A 22,804-nucleotide genomic window follows, 5' to 3' on the forward strand; every position below is an offset into this window, starting at 1 on the left:
TTTCTTGCGTATTAGTTTTGCTTCTGACTATCAAATTATGTTATAATATACTACTTCAATTGTGACTTGCGTATTATGTTCCTGATTATTAGATTTCTGACTTGTGTATTAATTATGTTATAACATAATTTGTGATACCACATACTAATCTAATTGTGGTTGTAATATGCTTTTGTGCTTGTACGAATGAGCTTAGCCATGTTATTTTATTTGTATACATTTTTATTATCAACCATTATGTTATGATATGTATATGTTTGATATTTTATGAGATCTAATTTTGAATATTATTTTATATAGTGAAATATGTCGAATCTTGCCAAGCTTGAATTTGTGGCCCTTGATATTACCGGAAATAATTATTTATCATGGGTGTTAGATGCTGAAATACACCTAGATGCTAAAGGTTTTGGTGAAACTATTAAGGAGGCTAATAAGGCAACAACTCAAGATAAGGCTAAAGCCATGATTTTCCTTCGCCATCACCTCCATGAAGGGCTCAAAAATGAATATTTAACTGTGAAAGACCCACAAATCCTTTGGAGCAATCTAAAGGAAAGGTATGACCACCAAAAAACAGTGATACTCCCTAGAGCTCGTTATGAATGGTTGAATTTGAGATTACAAGATTTTAAATCTGTTAGTGAATATAACTCAGCTATGTTTAAAATAACTTCTCAATTGAAATTATGTGGAGAAAATATTACTAATGCAGAAATGCTTGAAAAGACATACTCCACTTTCCATGCTAATAATATTGTCCTGCAGACACAATATAGAGAAAAAGGTTTTAAAAAATATTCTGAATTAATATCTTGTCTTCTTGTGGCTGAGCAAAATAACGAGCTGTTAATGAAAAATCATGAATCACGTCCTACTGGCTCTACTCCATTCCCTGAAGCGAATGTGACAACCCATAACGGGAAAGAAACTAAAAACAGAGACCATTCCAGTAGTAGTGGTCGAGGTAGAGGTCGTGGTCGCGGTCGTGGCCAATGGCGTGGTCGCGGTCGTGGGCGTGGTTTTAGTGGATATGGTAGAGGCCGTGGAGGTCATTACACAAATTATCATTCCCACCAAAAGTGGGAACGTAGGGATGATAAAGAGAAAAATGAGACCAATATATGTTATCGTTGTGGAGGAAAAGGCCATTGGTCTCAGGTTTGTAGAACTCCAAAGCATCTTATTGAACTTTATCAAGAATCATTGAAGAAAGGAAAGAAAGTTGAGGCAAACCTTGTTCTTGAAGATGGTGAAGGTGATTTTGATTTTGGCAATGCAAATCATTTCGATGTTGCTAATTTCCTTACTTCCCCAGAAGGGAATAATTTTGATTTCGGCAGTACAACTCATTTAGAAGTTGGTGATTTCTTCAATGCCCCGGAAGGGAATAATTAAATTTATATTATTTTATGTCAACTTTAAGTCTTAGACTTTTATAGTTATTTACTTATGTTATTTTCTATGATTGTAATAAGGACTTTATATGCTTTATGAATTTATGAAATATTTGGGTGTTTTTATTGAATTATTTATTTTATCATCTTTATTTTTATGCTTTAACATTTTGACATATATTTTATTTCATGAAGAACATGGATATTACTCAAGTTCAGTTTGCTATGAATGGTGAAGAATTATGTCTTGCTGACAGTGCAACTACTCATACAATACTTAGAAATAAAAAATACTTCTCTACATTAATGATGAAAAGGATTAATGTGAGTACCATATCGGGTAATACAAATATTATTGAGGGCTCCGGAAGAGCCACTATAAAATTGCCTTGGGGAACTGAAATTAAAATAATTGATGCTTTATACTCCCCATTGTCTCAAAGAAATTTATTAAGTTTTAAGGATATTCGCAACAATGGCTATCATATTGAGACAATCAATGAAGAAAATAGCGAATTCCTTCAAATCACAAAAATAACTCAAGGCACAAAACATGTTTTGGAGAAACTCCCTACATTCTCTAGTGGTTTGTACTACATAAAAATCAATACTATTGAAACTCATGCTATAGTAAACCAGAAGTTTACTGATAATTTTGTTGTTTGGCATGACCGGTTAGGCCATCCCGGTTCAATAATGATGCGAAAAATAATTACGAATTCATGTGGACATTCTTTGAAGAGCCAGCAGATTCTTCATAATAATTTTTCATGTGCTGCTTGCTCAGTAGGCAAGTTAATAATTCGCCCATCACCAGCTAAAATTAATTTTGAATCAGTTAGTTTTCTGGAACGTATACAAGGAGATATTTGTGGGCCCATACATCCCCCATGTGGACCGTTTAGATATTTTATGGTTTTAATTGATGCATCAACTAGATGGTCACATGTGTCCTTGTTATCAACTCGTAACCTGGCGTTTACGAGATTACTTGCCCAATTGATTAAGTTACGGGCACATTTTCCAGATACTCCTATTAAGACTATTCGGCTTGATAATGCTGGTGAATTTACATCTCAAGCTTTCAATGATTATTGCATGTCCATTGGGATAAATGTTGAACATCCTGTAGCACATGTTCATACACAAAATGGTCTGCCTGAGTCATTAATTAAACGTCTTCAGTTAATTGCTAGACCATTACTTATGAAATCCAATCTCCCAATTTCTGCTTGGGGACATGCAATATTACATGCAGCAGCACTAATTCGCATTAGGCCAACAAGTTATCATAAGTTCTCCCCATTACAATTGGTTTATGGTCAGGAACCAAATATTTCCCATCTAAGAATTTTTGGATGTGCGGTTTATGTTCCAATAGCTCCACCACAACGCTCTAAGATGGGTCCTCAAAGGAGGTTGGGAATATATGTTGGGTTTGAATCCCCGTCAATAATTAAATATCTTGAACCTACAACAGGGGATTTATTTACGGCTCGTTTTGCAGATTGTCATTTTAACGAGTCACTTTTCCCAACATTAGGGGGAGAAAAAAGAGAGCTGGAAAAGGAAATTAAATGGAATGAATTATCATTATCCCATCTTGATCCTCGAACTAAACAATGTGAACTGGAAGTTCAAAAGATAATTCATTTACAAAGTTTAGCGAATCAATTGCCAGACTCGTTTGCTGACCCAAAAAGAGTGACCAAGTCACATATTCCAGCTGTAAATGCTCCATTTAAAATAGAAGTCCCGGAAGGACAAAATAAATTTGCTAATGAGTCTAAACCACGTCAGAAACGTGGAAGACCAATAGGTTCCAAAGATAAGAATCCTCGGAAAAGAAAAGGAGCATTGATTGATGATGGTCAAATTGAGGAAACAATTTCCGAAGGATCTCCAGAAGAGAATTTAGACATGATACAGGAAGAAATTCAGGTACCTGATAATGAAGAAATTTCAACAAATTATATCATGTCTGGAATTACATGGAACCGAAATCAAATCGACGTCGATGATGTTTTTGCATGCAATGTAGCATTAGATGTCATGGATAATAATGAGGATCATGAACCAAAATCCATTGAAGAATGTAGACAAAGAAATGATTGGCCAAAATGGAAAGAAGCAATTGAAGCAGAATTAAAATCTCTTGAAAAAAGAGAAGTATTCGGACCTGTAGTCCGTACACCTGAAGGTGTAAAGCCAGTGGGATATAAATGGGTCTTTGTGCGAAAGAGAAATGAAAAGGGTGAAGTTGTAAGATATAAGGCACGCTTAGTTGCACAAGGATTCTCACAAAGACCTGGTATTGATTATGAGGAGACGTATTCTCCTGTGGTGGATGCAACTACTTTTAGATTTTTGATTAGTCTGGCAATAAGAGAAAGACTTGACTTACGTTTGATGGATGTAGTCACAGCTTATTTATATGGCCCACTGGATAATGACATTTACATGAAGCTCCCAGAAGGATTCAAACTGCCAGAAGCAGCAAAATCTAGTTCTCGAGAACATTTCTGTATTAAATTGAACAAATCTCTTTATGGATTGAAACAATCTGGGTGTATGTGGTATAACCGTCTAAGTGAGTATTTGTTAAAAGAAGGTTATAAGAATGATCCTATCAGCCCATGTATTTTTATAAAGAAATTTGGATCAGGATTTGTTATAATTGCGGTGTATGTTGATGACTTGAATATCATTGGAACTCCTGAAGAGATTTCAGTTTCTGTCAATTATTTAAAGAAAGAGTTCGAAATGAAAGATCTTGGAAAGACAAAATTCTGCTTGGGGTTACAAATAGAGCACCTAGAGAATGGAATCCTTGTGCATCAATCAACATACATAGAAAAGGTTCTTAAAAGATTCTCTATGGATACAACACATCCATTGAGTAGCCCTATGGTTGTAAGATCACTTGAAGTAGATAAAGATCCATTCCGACCTCGGGAAAATGATGAAGAGATTCTTGGTCCTGAAGTACCATATCTTAGTGCAATTGGAGCGCTAATGTACCTTGCAAGTCATACACGACCCGACATATCATTTTCAGTTAATTTATTAGCAAGGTTTAGTTCATGTCCAACCCAGAGGCATTGGAATGGAATAAAACATTTACTTCGTTATCTTCAAGGTACGAAGGATATGGGTTTATTTTTCCCAAAGTTGTCCAAAGAAAATTTGATTGGTTTTGCAGATGCAGGTTATTTATCTGATCCTCATAATGGTCGATCACAAACTGGATATGTGTTCACATATGGTGGTACTACCATTTCTTGGCGTTCTATGAAACAAACCATTGCAGCTACTTCTTCCAATCATTCTGAGATTTTAGCAATTCACAAGGCTAGTCGTGAATGTGTATGGTTAAGGTCGGTAATTCAACACATAAAAGAAGTTTGTGGTTTATCATTTGGGAAGGAGGCACCGACAACTTTATATGAGGATAATGCAGCTTGTATTGCTCAACTTAAGGAAGGATACATCAAAGGCGACAGAACAAAGCACATCTTACCCAAATTTTTCTTCACTCATGATCTTCAGAAGAATGGAGATATAAAAGTATTGCAGATTCGTTCAAGTGAGAATTTAGCAGACTTATTCACTAAGGCTCTTCCGACAGCAACATTTAAAAAGTTAGTTTATCGTATTGGATTGCGTCGTCTCAGAGATCTTCAGTGATATAATAATGAGGGGGAGTAATTGCGCGCTGTACTCTTTTTCCCTTATCCATGGTTTTTTCCCACAGGGTTTTTCCTAGAAAGGTTTTTAATGAGGCAGCATATATGCGCATTACATCTATTTAGGTAATAACCATCCAAGGGGGAATGTTATAAAATATGTTAATAATGGATGGTCATTATAGCTTGTAAATATCACTTTTATGACTATCTTAAGTATGGTGGTAATAGCACCCTTGTAATCCTCCTTTGTCATTAGGTCACATTAACCCTCTCATGAATGGACTCTTCATTGTCCATATAGGTTACAATGTTCTATCATGTATATATATATGTGACTCATGAAATGGATGAATATAGACATAACACAATTACCATCTACATATCTCTCTCCAATCTTCTCCTTTTTCCCTTATTTTATAATAAACATATAATAAAATATGAACGCAAAAAGAAAGTAGAACAATTACTCCGTGATAAATTAAAAAAAGATTCTTATTATTTTTTGTAAAAAAAGTGGAACAATTGGTAAATTATGGAAGGATTATTATTAATCTTTTTTTTTGGTGCTCACGAAAGGGCTAGGCCCCAAAAAGAAAACAAAAGCAATAAAAAACTACATAGGGATAAATCGTGGCAAGACACCCCTACTACATCAGGTAAAATATGACCTAAATTTAAAGGCCGCTTTGTTCACTCTCTAATTCTCTATAGACATGGATAGTCTCTACTTCCCACCTTGGATCAGCCATTAGTTTCTTGCAATTAGCTATATGCTGTGCACGCATTCCCTACCATAATCTTCTTCATTTTCAGAATTTTTGTTACAGCTAGATTGTCCATTTGGACTTGAAGCCTGCTGACATTCATTCTTTTAGCTAATTCAAGCCCATATTCGACTGTCAGCACTTCAGCCTTAATTGCATAGCAGTCTCCAAGCTTCATCGAGTAAGCATAGCTAAATTTCCCTCAAGTGTCACGAATTATTCCTCCACCAGCAGGTCCAGGTGTCCCCCTATTAATCTTAAAAGGAGGGAAAAAAATATACAGAAACAAGCAAAATCTGAAAATTGGGCATAAACCATATAGGAGAAAAGTATTTGGAAATTGTATCACCGCCATCATAGAATGATGTAATTTTTCCAGATGTCATGTCAAACATACCCATATCATGTCCACGGACATCGGTTCCGCACGAAGCAGCCCAATATACTCTTGATTCATCGTCTATAAAGTATATAGCGTTCTTTTGGCAATTTGGAGCCTTAGATATATGAACAGCAGTAGCATAATTATCACCAACAAATAACATATAATTCCCCAAATCCTCGACATTTTCCCACGACAACGATGTTGGGTCACAAACAAGCTTATGGACCTTGAAATTAATGGTACGGTAGCAATGTTTATTCTCCCAGAGGTATATATACTCACTTTGACCATCTTGATAATCATCCGAAATACCAGACTCTCTTTGGCGTAAGACTATAAGCAAATCACTAGCTAACTCCACCATATACATCTCTCCAGCCATAAAAAAAAATCTCGGACTGATGGTGCTTCTCTACACAGATGGTAGGGAATGGTAACATAATCTTTAGCCTTGACAGGATTAGAATTAGTCGCGATACTAGCAATATCACAATATGCAATCGCTGCATCATGAGATTGATTAATAGTACCATACAAGATGATTACTTTTCCATCCCAAACCATGGCTTGATGAATAAAAGGACGGGCTGGATTTCGTGGCCATGGTTCAACTACTTCAGTCCGTGCTTTGTCTCCAGGACGTGCAAAAGCTATACTATCAATTGGGTAATGGATCGCAAACACAACTAACTCATCAATGCTGTTACTTCCAGGAATCTTTAATACAATGAATCTTCGCACCAAAACTTTCATAGCCCAGGGATATTTCTCTATCCCCACAAGATCATCGTGGTCTTCATCTGTTGATCCGTCTTCATCGTCTGACGATCCGTATCCTAGATCAAGGGGGTAGTCGTCTGAGTAAGTTGGCAAATCATACAACGAAGGGAGGCTTAATTCAGCTTTAGTAATAGGATTAAATAACTTTACATTCTTGTTAAAGTCTTGCATCACAATCCACCCACAAGACGAACCCCAACATCTTTTCTCAGTAATCTCAGGAAGCATCATGTCGTAGCACTTGTTTTTGCTGATACTGAATACTTTCCTACAATTAGACTTGTCATCATTACCCGGCTCCGGATTAGGCTCTGCTAGCAGCAACCAAGGCGGAGTTGGTTTATCTGCGCGACTCATTCGGGTTTAACCATGGAGGAGCAAACATGATTCCATGAATGACATACAGCGGAGAAACAAATAACTTCCTCAATGAAATCCAATTTCAAAGCGATTCCAACAAGAATATCAGAGGGCAACAAGGACCAATCACCCCTCTACATTTAAAAATCAATTACAAACAAACTAACAGCCAAAGTGCACTCATTCTTAGAATCAATTACAAACAACAACATTTAAAAATCAATGCCCACTAATTACAAACACTAACATCACAATCCAAACAACAATTCGCATGAATGACATCAAACTAACCCTAAATCAAATTTGATTTTAATAGCATAAATACCACATTCACATGATCATTTTCGAATAAACCCTAACCCTAACTCAATTTCAAAAAAAAAAAAAAAAACCAAAATCAGAGCTCGAAATGCAAATCAATAGGGACAAAATTACCTTGCATAAGCTTAATATAGCCCAGGTGCAAACTTGGTGCGAAATTCAGTCACGTACACCTTTCTCGCTCTCAAACCTCGCCAAGCTGCTTCTTTGTTCAATCGTAAGCCCCAATTTACTTTCCTAATTGTAATCTACCTTAGATCTTCGAAAGTTTGAAGCTTTTTGATAGATTTTTAGGGTTGAAGTGTAATGGAGAAGAACAAAGAGTGGCTTCAATGGAGGTGGGTAGGGGGTCAACCGGTCAATTTTTTCGAAGTGGTTGGTTTTGGGAGAGTCAAACCTATCAATGGCGCCAGTTGGAATACATAAGGGCATAATAGTAAAATACCCCAAATGGCAAACTAACGCCTAACGGAGTTAGGCCCTCCATCCCTTTTATACATTCCTGCTTTTTCTTTTTGGGTATTTCAAAATTACATTTTTACTTTTCTTTTTTAATAAGTAAATTTTTACCAAATAATTCAAATTATCCCTATTTTTCTATTTTGTAATTAATGCTTTTTCTATTTTCTCACTCTTATTTTTTAATTCTCACTCTTATTTTCAGAATCCATGTGCATCAATTTAGATGAATATGATTGGTCCTTTTTTTTTCCACCAAAAAATGTTATTAGTCCTTTTCCTTTTCAAAGGATTGATGACATGTGCAGCATTAAATATTATTTTATCTTTGTTTTACTCAAAGACATCAATTAATGTCTTGTAATTCCCATTGTACTTTATTTTATTGTTCTTTGTTTTATCCCAAGTTCCTTAATTCCCGTGTAGTTTTACAAATAGGAATGTAAAAAAGGGACGGAGGGGGTACCAAAAAATTTAAATAAGTCATTCTTCCGTTTTTATTTAGTTGCAACACACCTTTTTGACACGTATTTTAAGGGAGATATTAGAATAGGTAAACGGATATATTAAATCACAAAATTTTGCCACCAATAAGAAGAAAAGGGATAAGTTACTACAGTTGAAATTCCATAGCTTAATTAATTCGTTTACCTAGTTTAATCACCTCCTCAAAAAGCGTGATAAAAGGTGTGTTGCAACTATTAAAAAACAGAGGAATTAGTTTACATGGGCTACAATATTCGACCTAACTTTAAACGATCCAAAGTTGTTTAATGAATTTTGAGATAAAACTTTTCGATAGTTTGTTTTTTTTTTTTTTTTTTTTTTTGTTTTTTTTTTGTTTTAAACAAGAGGAAAAGGAATTTCATTAATAAAATACTAGTTTTGTACCCGTGCGATGCCCGAGTTGTTTAATGAATTTTGAAATAAAACTTTTTATGTTATTAGAATTTTCTATTATGGGTTAATAATCACCTGGATTAAGTTGTGATTGTCTATAATCCTATTTCACAACTTTACACAGCGATCACAACTAAAAAGAAATGTTGTCCAAAAGTCGTGATCTCTTTTCATTTTCTCTTAGTTGCATGCATCATGCATGTTAAGACTAAAGATACCCCGACCCTTTAGATTCCCCGCTTGACCATACTACGTATAAAATATTGGTATTTTATTGAAAATAAAATTCTAAATCAAAAGTTTTATCTTTAAACTCTATCCAAATCTAATATATATAAATAAAGTAGGCATTTTTGGAAAGCATTGGGAGCGCCACATAAGAAAAGGTATATTTTCGACCAATTAAAAATTAGATTTCTATTTTATTTTAGAATTAAAAAAATCACACGCCACCTAAACAAAAGTAACGAATGAAATTTTAAATTTTTGCCACGTAGGTAAAAACGACGAATAGTAATTTATTAGGATTTTAATTATTTAAGAACACTAAATTTTATCATTTTTATTTTTTACAAAACTAAAAATTATCTTTAGATATTAGGATTTATATTATTAAAAAAACTAAAAATTATATTTTGATATTAAAAAAATATAAATTATCATTTGATGTTAATGGTTTTATGTAAATATTTGATGATATGATATTTTCATACAAAATTTTTAAAACTTATAATGCAAGAAAGCAATTAAGATATCACCAAAAAAAATATTTATATTGAAAATGTATATAAAAATTTGTGCATCGCACGCCACATAAGCAAAAGTAATATTTGACCAATGAAAAATTAGATTTATATATTAATTTAGAGAATAACAAAAAATAACAAATGAAATTTGAGAATTGAAAAAAAAAGTAATTTAGGATTTAAGTAATGAAAAAATAAAACAAAAATTATCTATTATATTATCTTTTACATTAGGATTTATATTATTTTAAAAAATAATTAGAAATTAAAAAAATATATTTTGATTTAATGATTTTATCTAACTATCCAATGAATGAGATAATATTTATTTCAATTTATAAATTCAAGTTCTATATACGTAAAATTTGAATAAGAATAATTTAAAACTTAACAAAATATTTTATCTTAAATTAATGTTAAAATAATAGAATAGAAAATTAAAACAAAAAATATTAAGAAATTACAAAAAAAAAAAAATACAAAAATGAAATATTTAAAAACCGTGCATCGCACGGGCTTACATCTAGTTTTATTGAAATAAAACTCTAAAATAATTTTTTTATCCTACAAAATTTACAGTATATAAATTTAACCTTTTTTTATTTTTTATTTTTTTATCATATTCTACAAAAAAATATATATAAAATTAAATAAATCGTATGTGTCATATTAGTATCCAATTGTCGTCTACGTGTGTGACACTTGGCGAACAATAGAAACACCAAGTGTCAATGTATATAATTGGTTTAGGATTTTTTTGAAGGACGATTCCTTTTTGGATAAAGTAGGATAGTGTAATTATAAAATTTTATCATGTATAAAGACGATATTTTTAAAACAATTTGAGTAATCTTAAACTTTTAGTGCTCTAAGCATTGAACACAATTTAATCTACTTTTTTATAAAAAAAAACATAATTATTTGTATTTTCGAATGTAGAGTGGACGATATATTTGGTTAGACTAATAGTTTTTTTGTTTTTTGAAAAAGTAGACTGATAGAATTTAGGGTGGACAATAATAATTTTGGAACCTTATGGTTTTATGGAGTACATGATAGAATTTTCTTTCTCCTCCTCCCCCCCCCCCCTTTTTTTTTAAAAAAAAAAAATTTAATATTACACATTGCTAAAATGCTAAGAGTGATTAAAGGACCCCATGCTCCACATATTTGCCTACAAAGGATAAATGTAAGACTGGTGATGAAAAATTTTCTAAACACAATAAAGTCATGACATTTTGTTTTTGTTTTTTTTTTTTTGTTTTTGTTTTTGTTTTTTTTTATATCTACATATTTTAAAAAAAAAACCCTTTTTTTTAATCTTAACTCAATAACTTGTTTTTTAAAAATAAAATTTTAATAATAACACTAGATTAACCCCGTGCGATGCACGGTTTTAAAATAAGAACTGAACTATAGACTTTTAACACGTAATAAAAGAAAATAACTTCCTCATTTTTCCTTAACTAATTTCTAATTAAATATGAATATACAATTCCCGAAAGCGCATAATTTTCATATTTAATTAAGAAATTTCAATTAAATTATATTATTAACTATTGTTAATAACTCGTAAATAACTAAATAGCATAATATGTGTAGAAAACCCAAAATTTAAAATTTAAAAATTCAAATGGAATATATTTTCAAAACTATGTTAAATAGTGTAGCTTAAAAAGGAAAAAAATATGACATCATCCTTGCATTTTGGAGGGAAAAACTTAACTAAAAAGGTGACACGTAGGCAATGATGACACCAGCGGTTGTTATTTTAGTATATATTAGATAAGCCTCGTGCGATGCATGACATAAAAAATTTCTTTGAATAAATATTTATTTTACATGTGTCCCTCGTATGAGATAAATTATAAAAACCTAACCATTAATTGTAATGCTATTTAGATCTAACTAATTTGAAGAAGAGTATAAATTTAAGTAAATTATGTAATACGAAGTACTCTTTAATCAGGAGTAATTATATTTTGAAGCCAAATAGTAACTCAAATTCATCATAATATAATATATGGAATATAATATAATATAATAATTGTTTTCAAAAAAAAAAAAATACTATTGTAATAATTTAAGGTATAAAATAAAAATAAAAATATGATGTCAGCAATTAATTTAGGCGGGAAAAATTTTAACCACAACTTGACATGTGTACAATTTGAAAAGTGATGATGTCAGCGGTTGTTATTTTAGTTTATTTATAGTTTTTTTTTATCTTAATTCTTTTATCCTATACTATTTAGATAACTCAATAACTCTTTTTTAATAATAACTCTTTTATCCTAAACTTTAATTATATTTTTTTTGTCTTAACTCAATAACTCTAATGATAAACAAATTAAATAAATTTTTAATCTTATTACCATGATTATATGTCGCCTACATGACGCGACACTTGGCGAAAAGTGGAAATGCCAAGTGTTAATGTCTCGTGGCCTAGCTAAAAGGTTAGTTTTATATATTAGTTACTAGTTTTGTTGCCCCGTGCGATACCCAGGTCGTTTATTGAATTTTACGATAAATTTTTAATCAATATGTCAAACTTTAAATATATCATTGATACAAAATTAGTGTTGTTGTGACAATTTAAACTATGTAGTACGTATGTAATGACTAATAATAATATTGGTGAAAATGTTCGATTAAATATATTAACAATATAGCAAAGTAAGCATGAAATATTATAAAATTCTAAAAATTAGCAAAAAAAAAAAATTAAAAAAAAAATTGTTCTAAGCCTATTGGGTGGACCTGCACCCAAAACCTAGGGCTAAGGTTGAACATTTCTTGACCCATAACCTAAAATGACCCTCTTCGAAATGACTCGTGACCCAACTCAATTGATAGGTCTACACAATTTATTATATTATATTGTGAAGTATTTTATTTTAATTGATTAGAATATATTATAAATGGATGTGGTATGTTTTGAACAACTTCCTTTACTCCAAAAAATATAATGATACAAAAATAAATTTATATGATTACGATAATTATTGAGAGTTATAATCTAATTATTTTTTGAATAAAATTACAATTCAATTTGTACATATGAAATATTGCTATTTTATCGAAAATAAAACTCTAAACTAACAATTTTATCCTAAAATTCTATCCAAATTTGATTTAAAATAGAATTCTGAGCTAACTTTTTTTATCCTATGAATTGAAGTCTATATAAATCTATCCAACGTGGCGCGACACTTGGCGAAAAGTTGGAACGCCAAGTGTCGCTGTCTCGTGGCCTGGCTAAAAGTTTAGCTTCATATATTAATGGCACTTACATATAATTCCTAAATATAATTCCTAAAAAATCAAGAATCCAACATAAGTGCACACCTTAAAACTAAATATATTGTAAATTTGATTAATAATTGCCTTAATGAGAAAACTTCATCTGAAGCAATATAATCCGTGAGTTCGTACTGATTCGGCTAGAAATCCACTGATGCGTAGTCGTTTGAGTGAAAATACTCACGTGGTTCTCCGGATTCTAGTAGAGATTATGAAACCCTAGATCTTCAATTCTCACCAAACAAACACAAAAAGAAAATAAACTCAATAAAAAAATCATTATCACAAGGATGAGATCTATTTATTGAAAACAATTGAAAGGTTTTTGAGGCTTACCACTGGTAAAAATACCAATAGAAGCCCCTACAAAGATTCATAATTAAGACCAAGAGGAAAAGAGATGGTAGAGATGTAGAGAAAAGGGAGAAGAGAGAAGGACAACCTTCAAAGAAATTGAAAAAACCTAGCAATGGAGGCTAGAAAAACCCTCCCAAGGGAAATGCCCTTGGAAACCAAAAAAAACCCTCTCTAAGAGAAAACCTAGAGAGAATTAGGCCCTGTTTGGTCTAATGGAAAAGGTTTTCATGGAAAATGATTTTTCCATTTTTCTTGTATAGATTATGAAACCCTAGATCTTCAATTCTCACCAAACAAACACAAAAAGACAATAAACTCAAGAAAAAAATCATTATCACAAGGATGAGATCTATTTATTGAAAACAATTGAAAGGTTTTTGAGGCTTACTGAAGGAATTGTGTCTTCGATAAGTGCAATTACTAGATATATCAAGGATCACTATTATGGAGATAATAAGTTCATTCTATTGGGGCGTCATCCTCTGTTGCTAGACTATGAGAGATGATCTTTGGACTAGTCAAATAGTCCAAAGCCCTTTAGAATGGATCCTATGAGGTCACACACAAGGTTATTGGGTTAAGCAAGTAAGAGGCCCATTAATGGGCCTCATGAGCAATTAACTAATCATGAAATGGATTGGGCTAGCATAGTTAGATTGGAATTAGGTTTTGGGCTTTTGACATGGGCTCTTATTTAGAGATGAGATCTATAAATAAGATCCATTCCTAGGGTTTGTAGTAAGCAGTCATAATTCACACACTGTGAATTTTGACATCAAGGAAACCAATCCCAAAACCCCAATCCTCTCTCTAACTCACGGCTATCTCTCTCCTCCCCTCGCCCGTACGGCCGACCACCCTAGGTGGCGCGTGTGGTGTTCGTGGTGGTTCTTGGTTAGTATGTCGCTCTTCTCCGTAGAAGGTCAATTGAAGGGTTCAATTGCAACTAACTAGCATTAGTGGAGGTCTTAATCCATGCCCGTGGACCAAGTAGAGGAATCACGCTTGAGGTTCTTTATCTCCCCTTGTTCTTGCTCGATCGCACGTGGAATCACGCTTCAAAGGTACAATCATGTGTTCTTTATGTGTTATGCAAAGATCCTTGGATTAGGTACTGTATGAATATGATTCATGTTTATTTCCGCTGCGTAGTACCTATAAACCCCTACAGTGGTATTAGTTAGCCTATTGCATTTACGCATATTCCCAATAATTCTTTGATAATCCACAATTTTAATTCAATTAGGAGGGAGAATAATTTAATTATGGGTCAATTATTATATTAAATGTGATTTAACTCTTGGAATTGATTAAATGTGATTTAATAATGCTCAAAATAGCCATGAAGAGGACTGTTTTTTGCCCTATTATGCTCGAAAATTTCGAAAACCCTAACCCTAGATTTGAATTTTTCGAAACCCTAAACCCTAAAATTTTGATTTTGTGTTTTGGTTTTGAATAATTTCGATTGTTTCATGCTTCATGATTTTAATCTAGTTAATTTCATGTATAAATTATGAATTTTGCATGATCAATGATTTGATTTAAAAGTTAAATTAAATTGGGGATTATTTTCATGAAGAACCCTAGATTTTAAAATTATATTCTGAATTTAATTTTAATTGGATGAATTAGCATAAAAGTTATGTTTTAATTTATCATGGACCACATGAATTTTATTTAACAAAAGTTGTTGTTTAAAATTGATAAGAAAAAGGTTTATTGCAGCGGCAACCGCGGCTGGGTGGCGCAGCCACGGCGGCTGCCGCTGCAGGTGGTCCGGAGGGAGGGGTGGGGTGGGGCAGCAGGTCGGGTCAGCAAAGGGAGCAACAACAGCACCGTGCAAGGGTTGTGCGGCACCGCTGCTGCTGTTGTGCACCGCTGCAGTGCAGCGTACACCTCACGGTGTACGGCCACCATGGCCGGCTTAGGCTGGCCACACCACGGTGGCTGGTGCACGGTTTTTCAAAAAAAAAAAAAATCAGTTTTTTGAAAATTTATTTCGAGATAATTATGAATTATTTTGGGATAAAATCAATTTTATTTTGGATAAGTTAAAATATTTTGAAAATAAGATCTTTTATTTTAGGATAAAATCAAATATTCAAAAGTTGTTATATTTGATATTATCTATATTTAAGTTGTTAAATTGGTAATTATCCTAAATTAAAGTGGTTAATTATGGATAAGAATGATTAGGATATTCTGAGCATATTCCAAAAGGATAATAATTGATTTAAATAATGTGATTATCCCATAATTATTTTTGGATATAATTGATTTAAAATTTTGTGATTGGTTAGTAATTAGGATAGAATTTCCTAACTTTGTTAGGATAATCTTTGAGGATAAATATGATTTATCTTTTAAGATTAAAATAAGATTTGATTCTATCTCATGACTAATTTAAAATATACGATATTTTATTGATGATCATGAATAATATATGATATTATCTAATTGCACTAATTAAAATATGAGATATTTAGATGCGATGTTTCCTTAATTGTGAACATTCGATGTTGTAGTTTAGGAAAGCATGATGAGTGATTTATTATGTGGCAATTTTATAATATATGATATTGTTTATTGCTATATAATGACTAGTATGGCCCAGTAGATTGCTAAATACGATCTGCGCATCGTGATGTATTTTTGTAATCTTAGTACGGTCTACGAACCGATAAAGTATTTTGTAATTTTATTTTATTTTATTTAAGTAGTAGATATTATAGAGTAGAATTACAGGTTGCAGATAATCCAAGAAGCCCATGAAGTGAAGGCCCAAAGGAGTAAGGTGGATGAGATCCATGAAGATTCAAGTGGGAGTCATTTACTTTATTAGTTTTCTTAGGATTAGGGGCCATGCTATGTCTTATTTATGCATTCAGTATTTTATGCATGTTAGATTTTATTGATGTTTTGTGATGATGCGCTAGAGTTCACTATTTAATCACAACATAATAAATCTAGATCCCAGTAATATTGAGGCAGCTTTTCCAATTAAAAACCCGACGAAACCTTCGATCGTTTATGATGGGTCGGCCTCAGCAGAGCGTCATAATATATCTTGGGGAAGTGGGGGTAGATCACGTTCTACACTTTTAATTGGTTATACTCAACAAGGTTACCTAAAGATCAGTTTAGAACCTTGAAGCTAAGGGTAATAATTAAACATGTGATGGTTAATTATTCAACCAAGAGTTACAAGAGTTGTAATCAGTAATGAGTTTACTCACCTTGAAAATGTAATGATTGATGGCAGGGCCTCAGTCCGGTCAATTATTGCACAAATAAAGGATCTTGGAATCACTTAATTCAAGTTGGGATCACTTAAATTGAATAGAGTGTTTTAAGTTACCAATTTAATTCGCTTTTAGTACTTTAAATTTAATTAAACATAATTGAATTTTGCGTTTACTTATAAGTAACATGTCGTTCTAATTTTATTATTATATATAATCTCCTCGATTGAAAATAAAGTTGAGAAACGTTCTCAAAAAGTTTAAAAGATAATCCATAAACCTATATTCCAATTTTGCTAAGATTGTTCTAAAAGGCAAGTTTTAGAAATTCATGTCACAGTTCTAAGGTTGGTTTTATTCAAAATGTTTGAGTAAAATGCCAACACATCTTCATTTTGAAAAATGTTTCAAGGGATATAATGACATGAGAGGTACAAACCCTCCAAAAGACAAGTATAAAAATCCAATAAAATCTCTTATCCTCAATATGATTGAATATAAGAAAGTGATTGGAAATATCTATGATCAAAAGTTGATCAAATGACAGTATTCTTCATCTACTTTATATAGAGTTTAATACTTGATTAAACTCAAATATAAATAATGATAGAATAGACTTAGCAAAATCATGAAAAAAGCTTAAAGTAGTTGAGCAAGGTATCATTTTGAACCTAAGAGAAATGTTCTAAGTGGCTCAAAGGGATAGGTTTAGGAATATATGAGGATTGCATTAAGATGTTATAGGCCAAGAAATGCAAACAAGTTGCTACTTCTCAAACCTAGAACTACTTACATGCTTAAAGTTGTTATGAACAACAAATGTTTCAAATTAAATGGACCAATTCTAATTGATTAGATACTACCTCATATAGTTGGAAGGTAAGAGAATGGAAATGTTCCAATTTAAGAATTATATTATAGAGATTGATTTAGCATATTGTTACTTCTTGGACATATGATGTCTTGTTTAGATCATTCATTGCACAATTTGGTTGAACTAAAGGAAGAAGTTATGGCTAAAGGAGAAATAAATCTACAAGTTTAGAAGCAAATGTTTCTACTTCACAAGTAGAATCTACAAGTTTGGAAGCAAAAGTTGCAACTTTACAAGTAGAACCTATATTTCACCTTACCTTAGTATTGGTTAGAATTAAATAAATGTTATTCATTCTTTCCATTATCAAAACACCATTCAATGTTTGTAATGACTAAACATCGAAGATTCAAAAACGTGGAATAAATGTTATTTTATGCTTCATTGAATCATAATGTGTTTTGAATTGCTAAATAAGTTTAACATTCTATATGATAGAAATAATTAAACCATTTCTATATAAATTGTCTCTAATATGTCAATTAATTCGAATGAAAATGAAAATTGCATACGAAAGATCCAAAGGGATGGACTTTCAATATCATTAGATTATGAATCTATTGATATATGTAATTATCATTCTAATTTGAAATTTTGACTAAGTCACCATTTAGAGAAATGATGATGTGAACTCGAGGTTGAATACATATCGATGTAAGAAAACCAAAAGGTTCAAAGACTAGAGATAGACAATGAAACTTCATTTGTGATACAATCACTACTTGTGCTTAGTTGAAGCATAAGAGTGAAATTTTGAAAAGTTCAAAATTTTCAGTATGAAGTTCAGTATCAACTTGACAAGATAATGATTACACTACAGTATGATTGTAATTGTGAAAATTTAAGTCAAGACATGTACTTGGCAACACATTCGAGATATTGCGATATGATCGTAATAATGAGAATTTAATCCAAGACATTGATAAACATCCAAGAGTTATAAAATCGTTTTACAACAAACTCCGAAAGCAAACCTTGTGAAGTGTTTATGAAGGGAGCCATCAATCTATATGAGATATATTTTGATAATGGATGTAAAATACCTATCTTCTAACCATTGTTCAAGGGATATACTTTTTAGATAAGCTACAAAACTAAACAAACTACATACGTTAAATCAAATGTAGCAAAGGCTTCATATGTGATATGGATAAGAAGAGTTCTTATTAAGTCTTTCTACAAAGCAAGGAATAAAAGATGTATTAAACCGTTTAATACACGTTCGATTCCTATATAGAGCGCGGGGTACTACTACACAAACCACACTTAGCACAAAATGTTTGTTGCTCAAGTAGGTGCCCTTATGGAAATTGTGCCAAAAGGTCAAGTGGGAGTAGTGTAAATCTCAAAAGAGTTTGAGAAAAGCAACAAACAAACATGGTTCAAAACCATGGTTGGTTCACCCTATGCTAAATATGCCTCCTCAAAAGGTAAGTGGGAGTATAAGAACCTCGAAAAGTTCGAGAGCCTTGAAAGAGTTCAAGAAAAGTGATTTCGAAAATCTCAAAGAAATTTGAGAAGTTATTGAATAAAAGCAACAATATGAGCATGATTCACCTCATGTTACAAATGACAACGCGTGGTCTCATTATGTGTAATGGGATTAATAACCATGTGTCGAAGGTAGTACATTCCAAGTGCACATCCTCTATTGTTGTTTCTCATTGAAAGCTAAACAAAGTTGTTGTATGAGTTTCAATTGTTGCATAAAAACCCACAATGATGACTAGCATATGTAAAACTTAGCCAAAGAAATATGATTTCATATTGACTAAGAGTTCTAAAACATTTATTTTAGAACATGATGATTATGCAAGTAATAAAGATGATTTGACAAGTTATAACTCCAAGTGGTTTAAATCCAGGAAATCTGAAATAGATTCTAAGTCTGTAAGCAAATGTATGACACTTGAATAATTTGCCTAAATTGGGTGAAACCCATTGTAAGCAAAGCAGACAAGAAAGAAAAATGTTTTCTAACTAAAGCAAAGACTTCTTAAAGGATTCAATTAATTCATAGTATGACTATGATTACGATGAAACCTTTACATTAGTCATGTTGCAAAGATCTATTAAAGATACTTTAGTGATTTCTACCTTATGAGATTTGGTAGATGGATTTCAAAACGCTTTCTTGAAATTGTTCATGAAATAAGACTTGTATATGATACAATCAAAAGTTTGGAGATCCAATAATCCTAAGGATGCATAAATGATCCATAATGGATTGAAGTTAGCGTCAGGGAGTTAATGTTCTTAATTTTGTGAGTTAATCAAATCGTTTGATGTTCTCGTAAAATGAAGAAAAGGTCTTGTGTGTACAAGATGTTTAGTGGGAGATATGAAGTTTTCTTGGTCTAGTATAAAGAGCAATTATTCATTGCTTGAAGAGTCAAGTGGTGGGTAATGCATTTTGTATGAAAATCTTGAAGAAGAAGATGAGTACATTTGGGATTCAAGATCTATATAGATAGGTCTCGAAGGATGTTTGAGTTTGATTAAGAAGCTTATATTGATAAGATTCTTATTAGGTTCAACGTTATATTGAAAGTAATTTCAATCCCATGTAACATGGCACATTGCTTGATGATTCAATACCTTGAGAAAGGTTGATGAAATTAAGATTTTGAGTGATGGTCCTTGTGCATTTTGCAAAAGATACATCATGCATGTCATGGACTATACTCGTCTATTTGATTCACGTGTTCTTAAAACAAGTGATGATAGATTTCAATCGAAATCCAATGTAACGTTGGAATATAAATTAGAAATTCCTAAATTCATTGCGAAAGGGCGAAGGAAAATTCTTAGTGTATGGAGATAAAAATGATTATAAGATTTAGAAATTGCAAAGTTCATGTTTATGAGAATGTCTCATGAACTCTACTTACTGAACCCCTTTCATGACCAAGGTATGAGAGTCATACTAAGGTTTTGAGAAAGCATATTACAAAAGTAATACATTAGCTTGCAGAATTATGTTTATCAATTGAAACAAAGTTTCAATCTTATTTAATCGTGGTTTCAAGATTAAATAAAATGTCCAAAATAATTATGAATTGATGGGCTCACTAGGTTGATGACCTTTTGAATAAAACCCCACAGGTGAACTAAATTCATATATTATTTAAGTTCCTAGTTCGGAATCATTAAACTGGACATAAATGATTTCCAATAATGGACTAGCATGTTAAGATTGATTGGATAGTGCAGTTTCATGGGCTATAGGAACGTAGTGATGCTCGGTCAATCACATGGATATGCATGAATGATGCATGATCGAACTATAGACCTACTTTGAAGTTCAAGTATAGAGATTCCGGATATATTAGTGGATTCCTTTGACATGAGTGGAACATTGATCTCATTCAATGGATGTTATAACTGTGGTACATTCAAACGTCTGCCCGTAACTGGAGATTATAAAGGGTGTTTCCCGGTTATTTCAGAAGTTGAGTGGGAGCTTTGGTTGCCACAAGATTGGATAAAGTCTACCTATTTAATTAGGAATGTGTCTTGGCCCCTTGAAGAGGGAGAATTCAGAAAATGCATGGCCGTGCTCAAATGGATTACATAGTAATCATTTGTTTTGTAATTCTAACTCAGATTTCAAGAAAAGATTTGTAGATTAATATGATCACGACATAAGATGCAATCATATTATCAAATCGACACACATTGACTTAAGGAATTTGAATATTGCGCACTTATCTCAGACAAGTGGGAGATTGAAGGAATTGTGTCTTCGATAAGTGCAATTACTAGATATATCAAGGATCACTATTATGGAGATAATAAGTTCATTCTATTGGGGCGTCATCCTCTGTTGCTAGACTATGAGAGATGATCTTTGGACTAGTCAAATAGTCCAAAGCCCTTTAGAATGGATCCTATGAGGTCACACACAAGGTTATTGGGTTAAGCAAGTAAGAGGCCCATTAATGGGCCTCATGAGCAATTAACTAATCATGAAATGGATTGGGCTAGCATAGTTAGATTGGAATTAGGTTTTGGGCTTTTGACATGGGCTCTTATTTAGAGATGAGATCTATAAATAAGATCCATTCCTAGGGTTTGTAGTAAGCAGTCATAATTCACACACTGTGAATTTTGACATCAAGGCAACCAATCCCAAAACCCCAATCCTCTCTCTAACTCACGTCTATCTCTCTCCTCCCCTCGCCCGTACGGCCGACCACCCTAGGTGGCGCGTGTGGTGTTCGTGGTGGTTCTTGGTTAGTATGTCGCTCTTCTCCGTAGAAGGTCAATTGAAGGGTTCAATTGCAACTAACTAGCATTAGTGGAGGTCTTAATCCATGCCCGTGGACCAAGTAGAGGAATCACGCTTGAGGTTCTTTATCTCCCCTTGTTCTTGCTCGATCGCACGTGGAATCACGCTTCAAAGGTACAATCATGTGTTCTTTATGTGTTATGCAAAGATCCTTGGATTAGGTACTGTATGAATATGATTCATGTTTATTTCCGCTGTGTAGTACCTATAAACCCCTACACTTACCACTGGTAAAAATACCAATAAAAGCCCCTACAAAGATTCACAATTAAGACCAAGAGGAAAAGTGATGGTAGAGATGTAGAGAAAAGGGAGAAGAGAGAAGGACAACCTTCAAAGAAATTGAAAAAACCTAGCAATGGAGGCTAGGAAAACCCTCCCAAGGGAAAAGCCCTTGGAAACCAAAAAAAACCCTCTCTAAGAGAAAACCTAGAGAGAACTAGGCCCTGTTTGGTCTAATGGAAAAGGTTTTCATGGAAAATGATTTTTCCATTTTTTACCCATTTTCCTTTGTTTGGTTTGTCAAGGGGTGGAAACACAATTTTTCCAAGGGTGGAAAATTCCATCCTTAATGATGGAAAACATTTTCCTTCCAAAAACAAGGGAAGCCACATTTTCCTCTCTCCTCCTTACCTTCTTTTTTACTTCCCTCTCATTCATCCTTACATTTCCACTCCTGTTTATTATTTTTCTTGAACTTTTCTTGTATGCAACCAAACAAAGGAAAACTAATTTGTAATTGTGTTTTTCCTTGAAAATATGTTTTCCATGAAAACTAATTTTCCACTGAAAATGTTTTCCATTAAACCAAACAGGGCCCTAGTGAGGCAGCTCTTTTGATAGTCTGTTGTGTGTCATTTATATTTGTCTATTTTGCTTTTGCATTAAAAAAATTATATTTGTCTATAATACCATACCATCAGCTTTTAT

The 22,804-nt window shown here is 32.6% G+C and overlaps 1 protein-coding gene across 1 annotated transcript; it reads right to left on the bottom strand.

Annotated features, from left to right (window-relative positions):
- Nucleotides 1-5,848: 5,848 nt before the first annotated feature.
- LOC145590625 (uncharacterized) lies at nucleotides 5,849-7,372 on the bottom strand. The gene is made up of 3 exons (XM_081647044.1): nucleotides 6,652-7,372; nucleotides 6,132-6,568; nucleotides 5,849-6,022 (listed from the first exon to the last, which is right to left on the bottom strand). Exons 1-3 carry the CDS (start codon nucleotides 7,370-7,372, stop codon nucleotides 5,849-5,851), a joined length of 1,332 nt encoding a protein of 443 aa, XP_081503170.1.
- Nucleotides 7,373-22,804: the final 15,432 nt, after the last annotated feature.

Source organism: Chenopodium album, chromosome 18 (genome assembly GCF_948465745.1).
Source record: "Chenopodium album chromosome 18, dcCheAlbu1.1, whole genome shotgun sequence".
Lineage (NCBI taxonomy): Eukaryota > Viridiplantae > Streptophyta > Magnoliopsida > Caryophyllales > Amaranthaceae > Chenopodium > Chenopodium album.

Coding starts and splice junctions, on each gene's coding strand:
- LOC145590625 (XM_081647044.1), bottom strand. CDS start 7,372: ATGAGTCGCGCAGATAAACCAACTCCGCCTTGGTTGCTGCTAGCAGAG. Junction 6,569..6,651: donor TACCATTCCCTACCATCTGT/GTAGAGAAGCAC, acceptor ATTTGCTTATAG/TCTTACGCCAAAGAGAGTCT. Junction 6,023..6,131: donor TTCAGATTTTGCTTGTTTCT/GTATATTTTTTT, acceptor TACTCGATGAAG/CTTGGAGACTGCTATGCAAT.